The sequence below is a fragment of the Procambarus clarkii genome, chromosome 32 (assembly GCF_040958095.1).
Source record: "Procambarus clarkii isolate CNS0578487 chromosome 32, FALCON_Pclarkii_2.0, whole genome shotgun sequence".
Classification (NCBI taxonomy): domain Eukaryota; kingdom Metazoa; phylum Arthropoda; class Malacostraca; order Decapoda; family Cambaridae; genus Procambarus; species Procambarus clarkii.
In genome coordinates this window covers 26,390,140-26,403,852 of record NC_091181.1, presented here as the reverse complement: position 1 = coordinate 26,403,852, position 13,713 = coordinate 26,390,140, and the positions used below count along the sequence as shown (strand labels likewise).

The window sequence follows — 13,713 nt, the reverse complement described above, 5'->3', positions numbered from 1 at the left end:
CCTGGCAAGCAGACAAGCGGACCGACTGGGAGCCCACACCAGCCAGTCATCGAGGTAGGCCAGAAACCGAATCCCGAGCAGACACAGACAGGTCACCAAGATCCAGTAAAGATGCGTAAATACACTAAGTGCCAATGACAAACTAGGGAAGGCAACAAAAGCGGCAAGCCTGAAGCCCCACCACCAACCGTGCCAGTCCCGGAACCCTGGAGACGAACGTGCCAAGAAGTGACCCGGAGGGCCAGGGACACCATCCAGGCACCCGGCCCCAACAGAAGCCGGACCGGAGATAACAGTCTTCCGAAGAGGGCAAAGAATCCAGGGCGCAGACTGCATAAGTCCAGAAGAACCGCAAGGCCCATGTCTGCACTAGAACAGGTGGGAACCTCGGAAGGATGGGGCGGAACGACCACATCCAAACGCACCCACACCAAGATGACATGACGAAGCGCAGGGGAAGCAGCACACCCCGCCAGCCCCGAACTTCCCAAAAGGGGAGAAGCCGCCTGACGCCACCAGAGGCCGGAAGGGGGGGGGGGGGCCAGGTTCTGGCACGTGGTCCCCAGTAGGCCCAAAGAGCTCCATACACATGACTGATGCCAAAGTCTGACATTAGCATATCAGCCTGGATAGTTCTGGGGAGCCAACGGGGCTCCCCCCAGAAAATAGGTAAAATGGGTTAAAGACCATTGTTCAATGTAATGAAACGCCATTTTCTGGGTGAGTCCCGGAGGCTCCCCGGAGCTATCCCAAATTGATATGCTAATGTCAGACTTTGGCATCAGTCATGTGTATGGAGTTCTTAGGCCTACCAGGGACCACGGCCAGAACCGGGCCCCCCTCAGAGAGGCAAGGGGAGCAATGGCCTATAGAAACCCCCGTGTGGTTGGAAGCATTCTATGTCTGCCATCGACAGGATCAGGCACCCTGAAAGGTAAGCGCCTCAAAACAAACCCCCTATTCTGGTTAAAATTGCTACCAAAAGCCAAACTAGTGGACAGAACTCCCCAACAGAAAACAAGCAAACTAGTGTGATGTCACACGTCGCCACGCCGCTGTCTGCGCAGCTCCCCCCTTCCCGGGAGGGGGAAGGGGGAGCCCCAGACCCTTCACGCCGGCTACCTACACCTCAGTTCTTGAGGCTGATGCTATAGGCGAAGGTCGTGTGCTCTGGCTCCGGTTTCGCTACAGCACTGTGCTTCGTGTGTGGTGTTTGTTTTCTGTGGGTGCGAGAACCAGGAGTTATCTTCAGTAATCGGGCTGCATGCGTCTAGGGCTGCCTTCCCTAGGTGCCCCGTAAGTACTGCCCTTGGGGCTTGGGGCCACCTTCCACAGGCTCCTCGGGACCTGCCTCTGCTGGTCCGTTCTACCGTTCAATTTTTTGGCCGTCTATTGGGTTCTTGGGTGTTCTGTTCTCCCTTGTTACCTGCAGGTAAGAGGCAGTTTGCACTGGTTGGGGCGCAGGGTGCTGCGCAGCTTTGTATTCCCGACATAGCGGCTGGCTCTGTTTCTTAAGGTTCGCTGTCCTCTTGCGGGGTTTTGTTTTTCTTTGTTTTTCAGAGCTAATGTCAGACTTTGACATTAGCATATCAGCCTGGGATAGCTCCGGGGAGCCGACGGGGCTCCCCCCAGAAAAGGCAGTTTTGTTATGGTAAATATCCCTTGTCTACTAAATATGCATGCCAACAGGTAGCCAAACATGTTACCCACAGAGTACAGCCAGCAAACACCCTCAGTCATATACCTGGCACCAACTATGACATTACCTGTATCTAAACCGGCACTAGGCTCTTTTCTATGTGGTATTCGCATTTCTTTGGACATTGTTATTCAGTGTGGAGGCCGTGCTTCTGGTTTAATTTCTAGTTCTTAAAAGACTAATTGCATGCATTTAATGTGTAGGAAGTTTGCATAAGTGTTTAGAATGAGATTGTACTCTTACTCATTCTCTCTCTCTCTCCTGGCCCTTGGGTGCCATCTGGCTGTTTGACAATACTCAGAGAGAGATGCAAAAGTACTCTATTTCCATTAACAAGAAGTTTACATTTAGGCTAACCAAAACCATTATTTTAGCAAAACACTAAATTCATGCATAGCTACATAGAAAAAACCCAGACACATGCATTCTCAACTGCTTTCCATTTACCATACAAATTCATATTCTAGATACTACCTAAGTGCACTTGATGTGTAAAGTGCAAATATCTCCTAAATATACCACTTTAGGCTGTACGCAATATATAGATGATCATTTCTCCCAATATTTACATGTCTGTAATCTACTAAATACATATTTCCAAAAACACTATGGTAAAAATGCATTCTCTATCTGCATCAGTGTGCCTAAATATGTAGACAAAGGACAACATGCAGAATCTCTACCGAGCACTCTGGCTATTGTCCTTATCTATGCTCCACCTTTTTTAATATTGGCAATAGAAGCAACTTGTTTAAGTATGAATTCTTTTTCAATAATCTCGCTATATTTTATTATAATTTTGAACTTTTTGCAGCTACTTAGTAGAGTGCAGCTTCTCATTTGTAACTCCTGCCCAGCACATAAAGCTGATATCCATTACTCTGTTCTTCAAGTTGCCAAACTGGCTGTGTTCTAAGCTTAAAAGGTCAAGATGGGAGCATCGAGTCTAAATTTTTTATGATACAGTATAGCATTCCTTTCTGACTAATACATTTTCTGCCACTCATTTCCTCTTTAATCCACTCACCCTTCTCACTACACACACAGAACAGTCCCTAGATTCCTCCCAAAACATATCAACCCCTCTATACTCTCTTCTATAAATTTATTCAGCCTTACACTCACCATCTCTTCATACTTCCTTTCTTCTAATCCCTCAACTTGTGAATTCACTTGAATCATTGCTAATAATGGTACCAAGACCCATTACCTCTTCATAGCCAGGTTCGTTGTGGTATGGGCGTTCATTCATGAGAGACTGGAGAGATAACAACACACTCGAGAGATTGGAGGCCGGACTCCACGCTGGACCTGACCAAGTACTGCAAGAGTAAGATGAGAGATACATTATTCCAATTTATACAAGAACTGTGCATCTACCACTAATACTTTTTAAGACCTGCTTATACTGCTGCTACCAAAAGGAATATAGGTACAGTACATCCAGCACACCTAGAAAACTCTCAGTATGTCACACAAGCAATATATGGGATCAGCTCCATAGGGACAAGCATTTTTGCAGGGCCATGAAGAGTACTTGAGTTACTGCAAGCCATTTTCAGTCAGTTGCAAGCAAAATTTACCAGATTATAACATTTGATGAATGTTATATGAGTCTTCATGATTCTTCTCTAGTTAAAAAATCACATCACCAACTTGATAGACAGTTGGAACAAACTGGTTTTAAAATTAGGCAGAAATGAGATGCAAACATGCTGTCACAGTTGCCTTTCCTACATGCAAGATGTCCAACTTTAATCAGGTTGTACAACACTGTACTTTTAACAGACATAGGGATGGTAGTCCATGTTAGTCATTCAAAGATCAACCAATTTCCACTTCTGAAACTTCAAGCGCCCATAAGACTACATTTAAACTTGAATGGGGGAAAGTTTTGAGACCACACCTTTCGGTGGGGTCGAGCATCGTCATAACAGCAGCAAGAGGTGCCTGGACAGGCTGTGCAAAAAAAAATTATCTCCATATTTTAATCCCTATGTTCATGGAATTTTTCACATTGTGTTGTTCCAAGTTAAGAACCTGATATCAAACACCACTTCTTACTACTGTGGTCGTGGTGGTAGTTTTCAGGCTGGTACAACCCAGGTTTTGATACTGATCTCTAGCTCACCATTTATTAAACTAGGAAATGTTTAGTCATATTAGATCCTCCTATATTGGTGAAACCCAACTGGTGTTTAAATACAGTATGGTGTTGACTTACCTATGCTTAGAGAAATTTAGAGTGTCTCCTTTTAGTGACATCACGTGGATTGGATTATATACAGAAATTATGGTTATATAATAGACAATGTGTTCCCACAATCTTATGAGATTACTGGTATTTCTGGGGGGGGAAGCCACCCGTCGGCTCCCCAAAGCTATCCAGGCTGATATGTAACCATTAGCTTTCTGGCATCAGTCAAAGTGCAAAGAGTTCTTGCCTACCGGGGACCACGAGTCAGAACCTGGCCCCCTCAGAGAGGCACGAGGAGCAATGACTTATAAAAACCTACGTGCCAGACCTGGTCGATGGCAGACAATGCTCCCAACCACATGGAGATTCTATAGGCCATTGCTTCTCATGCCTCTGAGGGGGGGCCAGGTTCTGGTTTGTGGGCAAGAACTCCATGCACATTGACTGATGCCAGAAAGTTAAACATATCCATTCAGCCTGGATAGCTCCAGGTAGCCGACGAGGCTCCCCCCAGAAAACAGATGAAAACATTGATGTTGATAGAGGTCATTAGTGTGGCAGATATAAACAGCTAGGAGGCGGGGCATCAAGAGTTAGGTCTCACTCCACAGTAGCATGATAGGTAAGCACTGATAGGTATGCACACACACTACACACTATTTTAAATTAAGGTATTCCTGCAATGTACAACTTTACCATATCTGGAAACTTGATTATTTCTTTTGCATGTTATTTAGCTCATAACACATTTGTATTTAAAACTCCATATCCCAGGAATGCAATTATAGTGTTATAGAAGTGATGTTATAGAAGTTATATAGTGTTATAAAGACTATAAATGGGATCCCACGTACCCCAAAATGCTGAGGCAAACTTTGCCATTTTTGTAGAGATTGGGATTGAATCTAACCGAGTCTCCTCCAGTCGTCAATAGTCGCACTCTGGGTGGGTGAAGAGGGTACTGTGGGCCAAACCGGACAAGAAAATGGAAGAATCCTCCCTCATATGGTGTATCAAATGGCCCAATGATAAGGCAGTGAACTTTGAATAGGTTGTCTTCCTCAGGCGCTGCAAAAATCCCCGGCAAAGGCTCAGTAAAAATACTGCTGAGGTCCCTGAAATTATGGTACACATTTAAACTTCCTAACATAAGGAGAATAATAAGCTAGCTTGAAAAAAATAATTAACGTTCAAGCCAACAATAAGTGCACTTTTAAACTGTAAATACACAGCTCTTAGACTACACACATTTGTCATCGTCACTTGAAATGTGAGTACGAACTATCATCTAACATAAAAAACCAGAGCAAATAGCTAGAGAAAAATATGCAACTTTTCACATGTTTGAAGACACAAACAACATTTATAAAGGGAAGGATCTGAATATCTACAAATAATTAGACATCTCACAATTCAAACAATCATAAAGACTGAATATTGTTAACAGACATGCTCCAACTCTATTTTCCAGGGACTACCCTTGTAGGGGAATATAAGCTCAGGAGGCCACAAAGGTGGCCCTTTCCCCCCCACCTCTGTGGCCTTCCGAGCATAAATACCCATAAGCTCAGGTGGCCACAAAGGTGGCCCTTTTCCCCCCCACCTCTGTGGCCTTCCGAGCATAAATACCCATAAGCTCAGGTGGCCAAGCCCAGCCAAAATTTACTGAATTTTAGTTACAATTACTGTAGTCTAAATCCTGTTAGGCATATCAGTTACTATTACAAAAATGATACAGTGCTTTCAACTTCCATTTAAGACAGCAAATAGCTTTGAATAGGATGAATGATTCTGCAGTTGCTACTTCATGTACAGTATTCAAATCTATAAGCTATAGACATTATAAATTCAAAAGGATTTTGTTTATAACTATACCTGTTAAAAAAACCAGCGCTGAATGTAATGTAACGCCATTTTCTGGGCGAGTCCCGGAGGCTCCCCGGAACTATCCAGGCTGATATAATTATCCCTAACTTTGGCACCAGTCGATGTGGGTGGAGTTCTAGGCTTACCGGGGGACCACGAGCCAGAACCTGGCCCCCATCAGAGAGGCACGAGGAACAACAGCCTATAGAAATGCACATGTGATTTTGGAGCACTCTATATCTGCCATCGACTGAGACAGGCACCCAGAAAGGTAAGAGCCCCAAAACAAACCCCTATTTTGGTTAAAAACGACGAAAATAGATAAACGAGTGGACAGAACTCTGCGAATGAAAACAAGTAAACAAGTATGACATCACACAAGCTGGGCCACATGTCTGCATAGCTCCCACCTCCTCGGGAGGGAAAAGGGGAAGCCCCAGACCCCTGCGCTGGCGATCCACCCTGCAGTTCTGAGGCTGGATATAAAAAAAGTGAAAACCACCAGGAGGGAGGGAGGGAGGGAGGGTTGCCGGGGAGCCTCTGGTACTCACCCAGAAAATGAAGTTTCATTACATTCAACGCTGGTTTTCTGGCGGGAGCCCCTACGACTCCCCGGAGCTACGTCACCAAAGACTAAAAATAAAGAAGGGGACTTACCCGGGAGGCAGTCAGTGCTCCACATCTCAACACGAAGTCGAGACAGGCTAAAGCCGCCGACCCAAAGCAACACAGGTTCGACTAAGCCCAGGAACGTTAACGCGGTAGCGTGCAGCCAGGACCCTGTTCGACCACCAAAAACCCCGTGCCCGGTACGGGTCAGGTTATCTTGAGGTTATCTTGAAATGATTTTGGGGCTTTTTAGTGTCCCCGCGGCCCGGTCCTCGACCAGGCCTCCACCCCCAGGAAGCAGCCCGTGTCAGCTGACTAACACCCAGGTACCTATTTTACTGCTAGGTAACAGGGTCACAGGGTGAAAGAAACTCTGCCCATTGTTTCTCGCCGGTGCCTGGGATCGAACCCAGGATCACAAGTCCAGCGTGCTGTCCTCTCGGCCGACCAGCTCCCCCAAATGTTATAACATGAAATGTTACCAAAGATGTAAGCAAGAGCAGCAAACTTATGAATGTCATGGGTACGGGGATAGACCGCAGGCTGGCTAGATTTAATAACTCTGCAGACGACCTGAGAGACCCGTACCTACAAACAGGGAAGAAGGGAAACCAGATCAACGGAAAGCACGTCCTCGGACACAGAAGCCGTGATGCGCAAATAACGGCGAAGAGCCGCAACCGGACACAACACATAATGCACCCCCCGCCTGACTAACCAAGCATCAACAACCCAAGGACCACTCCGGAAAGCCGCAGTCTCATTCTTCGCCAGAAAAGAAGGAGACTGTTGCAGACGAACAAACCTATCTCCACGACCAAAAGAGCAGAAACCCTTGCGGCGGAGGAGAGCATGAAGCTCAGCGACCTGACCCCAGAGGCCAATGCCAACAGGAAAAAGAGCCTTCAAAAAAACAATCCTAAACCGAAGGGGCCACAACAAACCGAGGAGAGGAGAGATAGGAGAGCACTATCTAAAGACCAGGACAGCTCAGGTGGCACATGAGCAGGCCGAAGGTGAAAGAATGCACGAGACAGTTTGTGAAACAGAGCAGAAGTAACACCTATACCGAAAACAAGCTGAAGCAGCTATGCCAGCGTCGCACGATACGAAGCGAAAGTAGTGTATTCGGCACAAGATGACGGTCCTGGAACAACCACGAGAGAAAGGACAACACTACCCGAACCGAAAGCGAAGTACAATGACGAAGCATCAAAAAGAAATTAAAGGACTGCCAGGAAACTTCATACTGCCGCCAAGACGAAGCCCGCAGGTGGGACACCATCCTTGAAGCCACCTGATCACCATACAGATGGTGATAAACTTGGTCAATATTTGGTAAACAATACCAAACACGAAGACGTAAGGTGAAGAGCGAACCATTCTCGTAACGGACTGGGCCAATCTTCTGAAAGAGACAGGGCCATGGAAAACTTCGGGTTCGGACACCGGGCAAGCAGCACCTGAAACCATGGCTGGGCCGGCCACCACAGGGTCAAGAGGACTACCAGCCCTTGGTAAGTCTCCAAGCGAGCCAGGGCCTGGAGCAACAGCTGAACCGGGGGGGAAGATGTGCAGGAACCCCCACCTTATTCAGTCCTGCCAGAAGGCGTCAATCCTGACAGCCTTGAAGTTGGGGAAGAGCGCCACATATACCGAAAAATGCCTCGACCATGCCTGACGCTAAGAGGTCCACCTCCGGCACCCGAACGTCTGGCAGAGCCAACCGAATGAGTCAGCATCGATCGTCCAGTCTGTGGACAGGGGAACAAACTGGGACAAGTCGTACGCCAGGACGTTGGACACCCCCGGACATGAACCGCCAGGAAAGCCAAACCCCGAGAACTCAGCAGACGAGTCATCCGAAGCGACCAAACCCAAAGAGCCAAGGACCGCATTGAACCCGCTCAGTTCAGGCAATGATAAAGGTTCCCGGGGAGTAGTCCGAATAGAGCCAGAGCGTCGATCCGCAGGCAACCTGAACCCTCCGAAGCACAAACCACACCACTGTGAACCCCTGCACCGTGCTGTGGGCCCGACGGAAGGACAGACCCCAACTCCCCTGCCAGCCTGGTGAGCACTGGTCACAAAGCCCTAGCCGAGAGACGACGTGTCAGTGAACACATCGAGCGAGAGCTCAGGTAGGCATCAAGGCACTGAACCTTAAAAAACCCGAAGAGGAAGCCAGCAACGCAGCAGCAGCTGATGAAACGCCCCTGGGGGTCGAACCCAGCGATCGCGCGAGAGTCAAAGGATGTCCCCAAAGGAACCAGAACAGCCGACGAAGCCAAACCCGATCCGGTGGGTAGACCATCATCGCAAAGTTCAGGCGCCCGCACAGAACCTCGAGCAACCGCCAGGTGACCTGGGAGCCCCCAGAAACAAGCGCATGCGGGAACGCAGCCGAAGGAGAGACTCCGGAGGAAGAGACAAGGAAGTGGTCCGAGAGTCCCACACAAGACCCAGCCAGGTCTGAACCAGGGAGGGAGCCAGATGGGACTTTCGCCAGTTCACAAGAAACCCGAACCCGGCTAGCTGGGAAAGCACCAAACCCCTGGCAAGCAGACATGAGAACTGATTGGGAGCCCAAACCAGCCAGTCGTCGAGGTAAGCCAACACTCGAACACCTAACAGACGCAGACAGGCCACCACGACCCGGGTAAGGCGTGTGAACACACGAGGTGAAAGATTCAACCTGAAAGGGAGACAAAGAGAGCGGTAACTCTGACACCCCAGAACAAAATCCAGCCAGTTCCTGGACCCCGGATGAATCGGGACGTGCCAATTCTTGTCCTTGAGGTCCAGGGACAAAATTCAAGCATTTGGCTCCAACAGAAGCCAGACCTGGGACAGAGTGGTCATCCGAAAGGAGGGGCAAAAAAAACCAGGGGTTCAGACGGGACAAGTCCAGAATGAACCGCAGGTCCGCTCAGTCCTATTTCAGAATTGGAAACAGGCGGGAAACCCACCTGAGGGATGTCGCCGTTTCGACCACGTCCAAGCGCATCCACTCCAAACGACCTGACAGCGTGCAGGAGAAGAGGACTGCCCTGCCAGCCCCGAACACCCCGAAGGAGGAGCCACCCAACGCCACTGAAGGCTGTGAGAAACGACCCGAAAAGCCCACAAATGGTGAGACCAGGAGAAAGCGAACATAGCAAGCCTTCCCCCCCCCCATCTCCCCATCAATGAGGCGAACCGCAAAAGGGCCGACGCCCCTTACAAGAACCCGACCTGCGCACAGAGCGAGCACCGTGCTGACCAGGCTCAGCCAGGACCGAAGGTGGCACCGGCTCCGAAACTGGCACTTGTGGCCCACCTCAATACCAATAAGAATCAATAAGTCAGACATTGGGCGGCAGCTGGAGGGAGCCACGTGCATATATTGTTCGAACACAGAAGCCCCAAACAACAAGGGGCAACAGGGCGAAGACATTCTAAGAGCCAGGGCCCAAGCGGATTCCAAGGAGGAAGCGAGCACCATCTGCCGATACGCGAGGTGCGCAGCGAAAAACCGCAACAGCGCATCCTGCAGAACCGGCGCAGACATCTTCAACAGCACAGACGCACGAGCAGCCGAGACCAAGGCGCCAGATCCAGGAACGGCCCCAAGCATCTCTACATCCACAAGCCAATCAGTAGATAGCTCAAGGAGGGAAAAGAAATGCAGGACCGAAGTCAAGGAACCCTGCGCGCACAAGTTCTCAGTCACAAGCGCAGCCAACAGGGAAGGAGCCTGCACATGAAGCTGAACAACGCCAACATCCCGCAGAAGAGCTGGAGTGAAAAGGCACTCGTTAAGGTGTGCAAAGTCGCGCCCCAATATGTAAACCTGGACCACAGTCAACGCCTCGTGCCACTCAAGAGTGCGGGTATGACAGAAGGTGTCTCAAGCATCCAGCGAAAACAGGGCAGTCCACAAGCCAGGATGACTTCGGAACCTTATAACGAACCCAGTATGGAGACGAAGACCCAAACCTGAAGGAAGACGGATCCATTATTGAGACATGCTCAGATTTGCACAGGAGGTAAGCCACAATGGCAGCCCGCACCGCAGTCGGAGAGACGCGGAAAGCCGAGAACCTCTGGAAGGACGGAACTGAACCTGCTGAGGAGTCGAACCCAAATCCAACTCGTACACAGAGGAGGGGAAAGGAAAACCCCACTCTGGGGCAGCCAGAATAGCAGTTAGAGGATGGGCCCACTGGTCAGACACTGGAGCTACGGCTGGAGGAACGGACTCAAATGCCTCCGAAGCCACCCCAGAAGGGGCAACCCCCGAAACTGCCAGTCTCAGAAACCTCTAAACCCCGCCCCGACCCAAAGCCCTCAGACGCTTAGGAGCCGGAAGCAGGGGGAGGGGGGGAGAGACCAAAGAACCACAGCAGGCGAAGAACGATGGGGGCGCGGACAGAACCAAGGCCGAAGCAACCAACACCCCCAACAGGGCAGCCTCGGGACATCCAGGGAAGCAACCAATCTAGTGCGCTGCAACAACCTAAACCTATCACCCCCCCCCCCAATAGGTAGCAGGGGGGAGAGACCAAATGAACCACAGCAGGCGAAGAACGATTGGGGTGCGGACGGAACCAAGGCCGAAGCGACCAAACCCCCAACAGGGGAGCCTCGGGACATCCAGGGAAGCAACCAACCTAGTGCGCTGCAACAACCTAAACCTATCCTGCAACGTGCGAGCGGCCTGCACCCGAATAATGTCATCATCAGATTGGGTGAACTGAGTCACAAACAAGCAACAAAGATCGCAGGACTCTGGGTCAAATGTGTCACCGACCCAACAGGCAGCATGACGGAGGCAAAAACAATGAACGTCGCCCTGAGACAAGGGGACAGAGCAACCCTCAAACTTGCAAAAAGCTAGAGGGGACTCAGGGGTCACATCCATTGGACCCGAGTGACCCCACAGGGTTTTCCAGGGCCCCTAGTCTGAGTCTATACTAAGGGTAATCCCAGGCAGGGTACTGCTAACCGGAGCCCAAGCTACCAATCAACACTGCTAATGCTGAACCCCCGGGACGTGTCCACTCACAAGGGCGAAGCAGAGGGGTACCACCAAACACAAACAGCCCTAGTATAAAAGGGGAGGAACACCAAGGCAGCCCCCCTCCCCCCAGACAAAAAGAAAAGAAAACCTCGCAAGAAGACAGCGTACCCAGACAGAGCCGACCGCTGTTATAGGTGAAAACTAGCTACGCAATACCCAGTGCCCCTACCAGTGCAAAAAACTACCACTTACCCCAAGGTAAACAAAGGCAAAAGCTCCCAAAACACTCATGGCGGTCAATTGCCAAGCAGCAAAAAACCAACAGAGGTAGTCCCAAGGTGACTTGTGGAAGAGAACCCCAAGCCCCTAGGGTTACTTACAGGGCACTTAGGGAAAGGAGCCCTAAGCGCATGCAGTCCGAGTACCTAAGAATATTACTTATATATTATTAAGAATATTATTACTGCTCTTTCGATGGCTCTCTCGCACGCCATCGAAAGAGCAGTACTGAAACAAGGCACAGCACAACAAGAATCTGGAGCTGGAGCCTCTCAACCGTTGTGCCTCACACCAGCCGAAGAACTACAGGGTGGATCGCCGGCATGGGGTTTCTGAGACTCCCCCTTAAAATCTCCAGGGGAGGGGGGGCTGAGCAGACATGTGGCACAGCTCTTGTGACATCATGCTTGTTTGCTCATTTTCATTTTGGGAGTTCTGTCCACTTGTTTGTCTATTATTGTCATTTTTAACCAGAATATGGGTTTGTATTGGGGCCCTTACCTACTGGGTGCCTGTCCCGGTCAATGGCAGATATAAAATGCTCCAAAATCACATGTGCATTTCGATAGGCCATTGCTCCTCGTGCCTCTCTGAGAGGGGTCAGGTTCTGGCTCGTGGTCCCGGTAGGCCTAGAACTCCACCCACATCGACTGGTGCCAAAGTTAGGGATAATCATATCAGCCTGGATAGCTCCAGGAAGCCATAGGGGCTGTCCCCAGAAAAGCTGTTTATAATATTGCAAGCAAGATATTACTTACTTCTTTACACGACCAGCACAAAGATTTCCAGGTGGGCCTGCACGATCCCAGTCTGGAGAGGCTAAGGGGTCATATCGCCAACTTCCTGAAGAAGTACTTGGCAGGTAGAATGATTCTTGGTCTACTGGCACTGCATGAGGAGATTGTGGGTTGGATAACACTAAGGGTGGGGAAAGTGGTGATAATACAGTGGATATTGCAGAGAGGGAGAGTTGAAATGGTGATAATTGTTGTGCCGAGTCGAAAGATGATACAGAGGTAGACTGAGTCTGCGAAGTTTGCAACTCTGTGAGTAGAGACTGTGATGAAGTTAACTCTGTGGATGACAATGAGGGAGAAATTACTGCTGAAGGGAGGAGAGGCAAGACTGATGAGGGTTGGGAAGAAGGTAAAGCAGTAGAGGACAGTACAGGCATGGAATGAGGTCCTGTTGATGAATTTAAGATGGATATGTTGGCTGTGGATTGTGACGATGGTAAGGCAGTTGACACAGTTTGAATAGAACTCCAAACAGATGACTGTGAGGGAGATATTGGCAAAGATTCGACTGGAGGAGAGTTTGAAAGAAGATATTCTGATATTGGAGACTGTGAATGGGGACAATCTGTTGGGATATATTGTGATGGGGGCCACACTGTTAAGGAACCTGAAGATGTAATAACAGTGAGTGGAGACTGTGTAGGGGATGATGAAGCAGAAAGTGACTGAGAGGAATTAACCCCATCTGGGAGAGACACTGAAGAATGAACTGCATTTGAAAGAGATTCTAGAGTTGGGATGATTGATGTCGAATCTGCTTCAACTACTGTGCTCTGAGACTCCATGCTGATTTTCAATTCTAGCCTGGGGAGCAAAAATATCCCATATTAGAATTTATTACAAGTTCCTTACCTTATAAATGCTACATAACCATATTCATATTCACAGGACATTTATTTTTATATCCAGTCACAATCTGGCCAGATGGCTATAGATCAAGTTTTCTTAATTATAAAACACCATGTAAAACACATATACAAAATTTTATACTCTTTAGCAAGTTAAAGTCTCATATATAATCATAGCTGACAAATTTTCCCATTGTAAATATAAATAAATATTAAGAAACTGCATCTTTGCAACTATAACGGCTTCAGATTGAGAAGCATAGTGCAATAAAAGAAAGTTATGCACAGTATTACCAATTACCAAGTATCAAATATGTTTATGACACAAAAGCAATAAAGTGACATGAAAGCTTGTTTGATCACATTATAGCAAAGTGTGTTATAGTGTGTTATAGCAAAGATGAGATTCAATGGCA

General features: G+C 48.6%; 1 protein-coding gene across 3 annotated transcripts in view; it reads right to left on the bottom strand.

Annotated features, from left to right (window-relative positions):
* LOC123759306 (ubiquitin-conjugating enzyme E2 Z) overlaps positions 1 to 13,713 on the bottom strand; it is a 70,955-nt gene that overhangs the window by 50,935 nt on the left and 6,307 nt on the right. For all 3 annotated transcript variants that reach the window (XR_006773023.2, XM_045744188.2, XM_045744190.2), the window contains exons 2-4: positions 12,411 to 13,253; positions 4,751 to 5,011; positions 2,910 to 3,021 (exon numbers count right to left, since the gene is read on the bottom strand). Coding sequence is in view for 2 of the 3 variants with exons in the window: in XM_045744188.2 (XP_045600144.1) it covers positions 2,910 to 3,021; positions 4,751 to 5,011; positions 12,411 to 13,234 (1,197 nt within the window). In the remaining variant the exon portion in view is untranslated. The remainder of the gene's footprint in view (positions 1 to 2,909; positions 3,022 to 4,750; positions 5,012 to 12,410; positions 13,254 to 13,713) is intronic.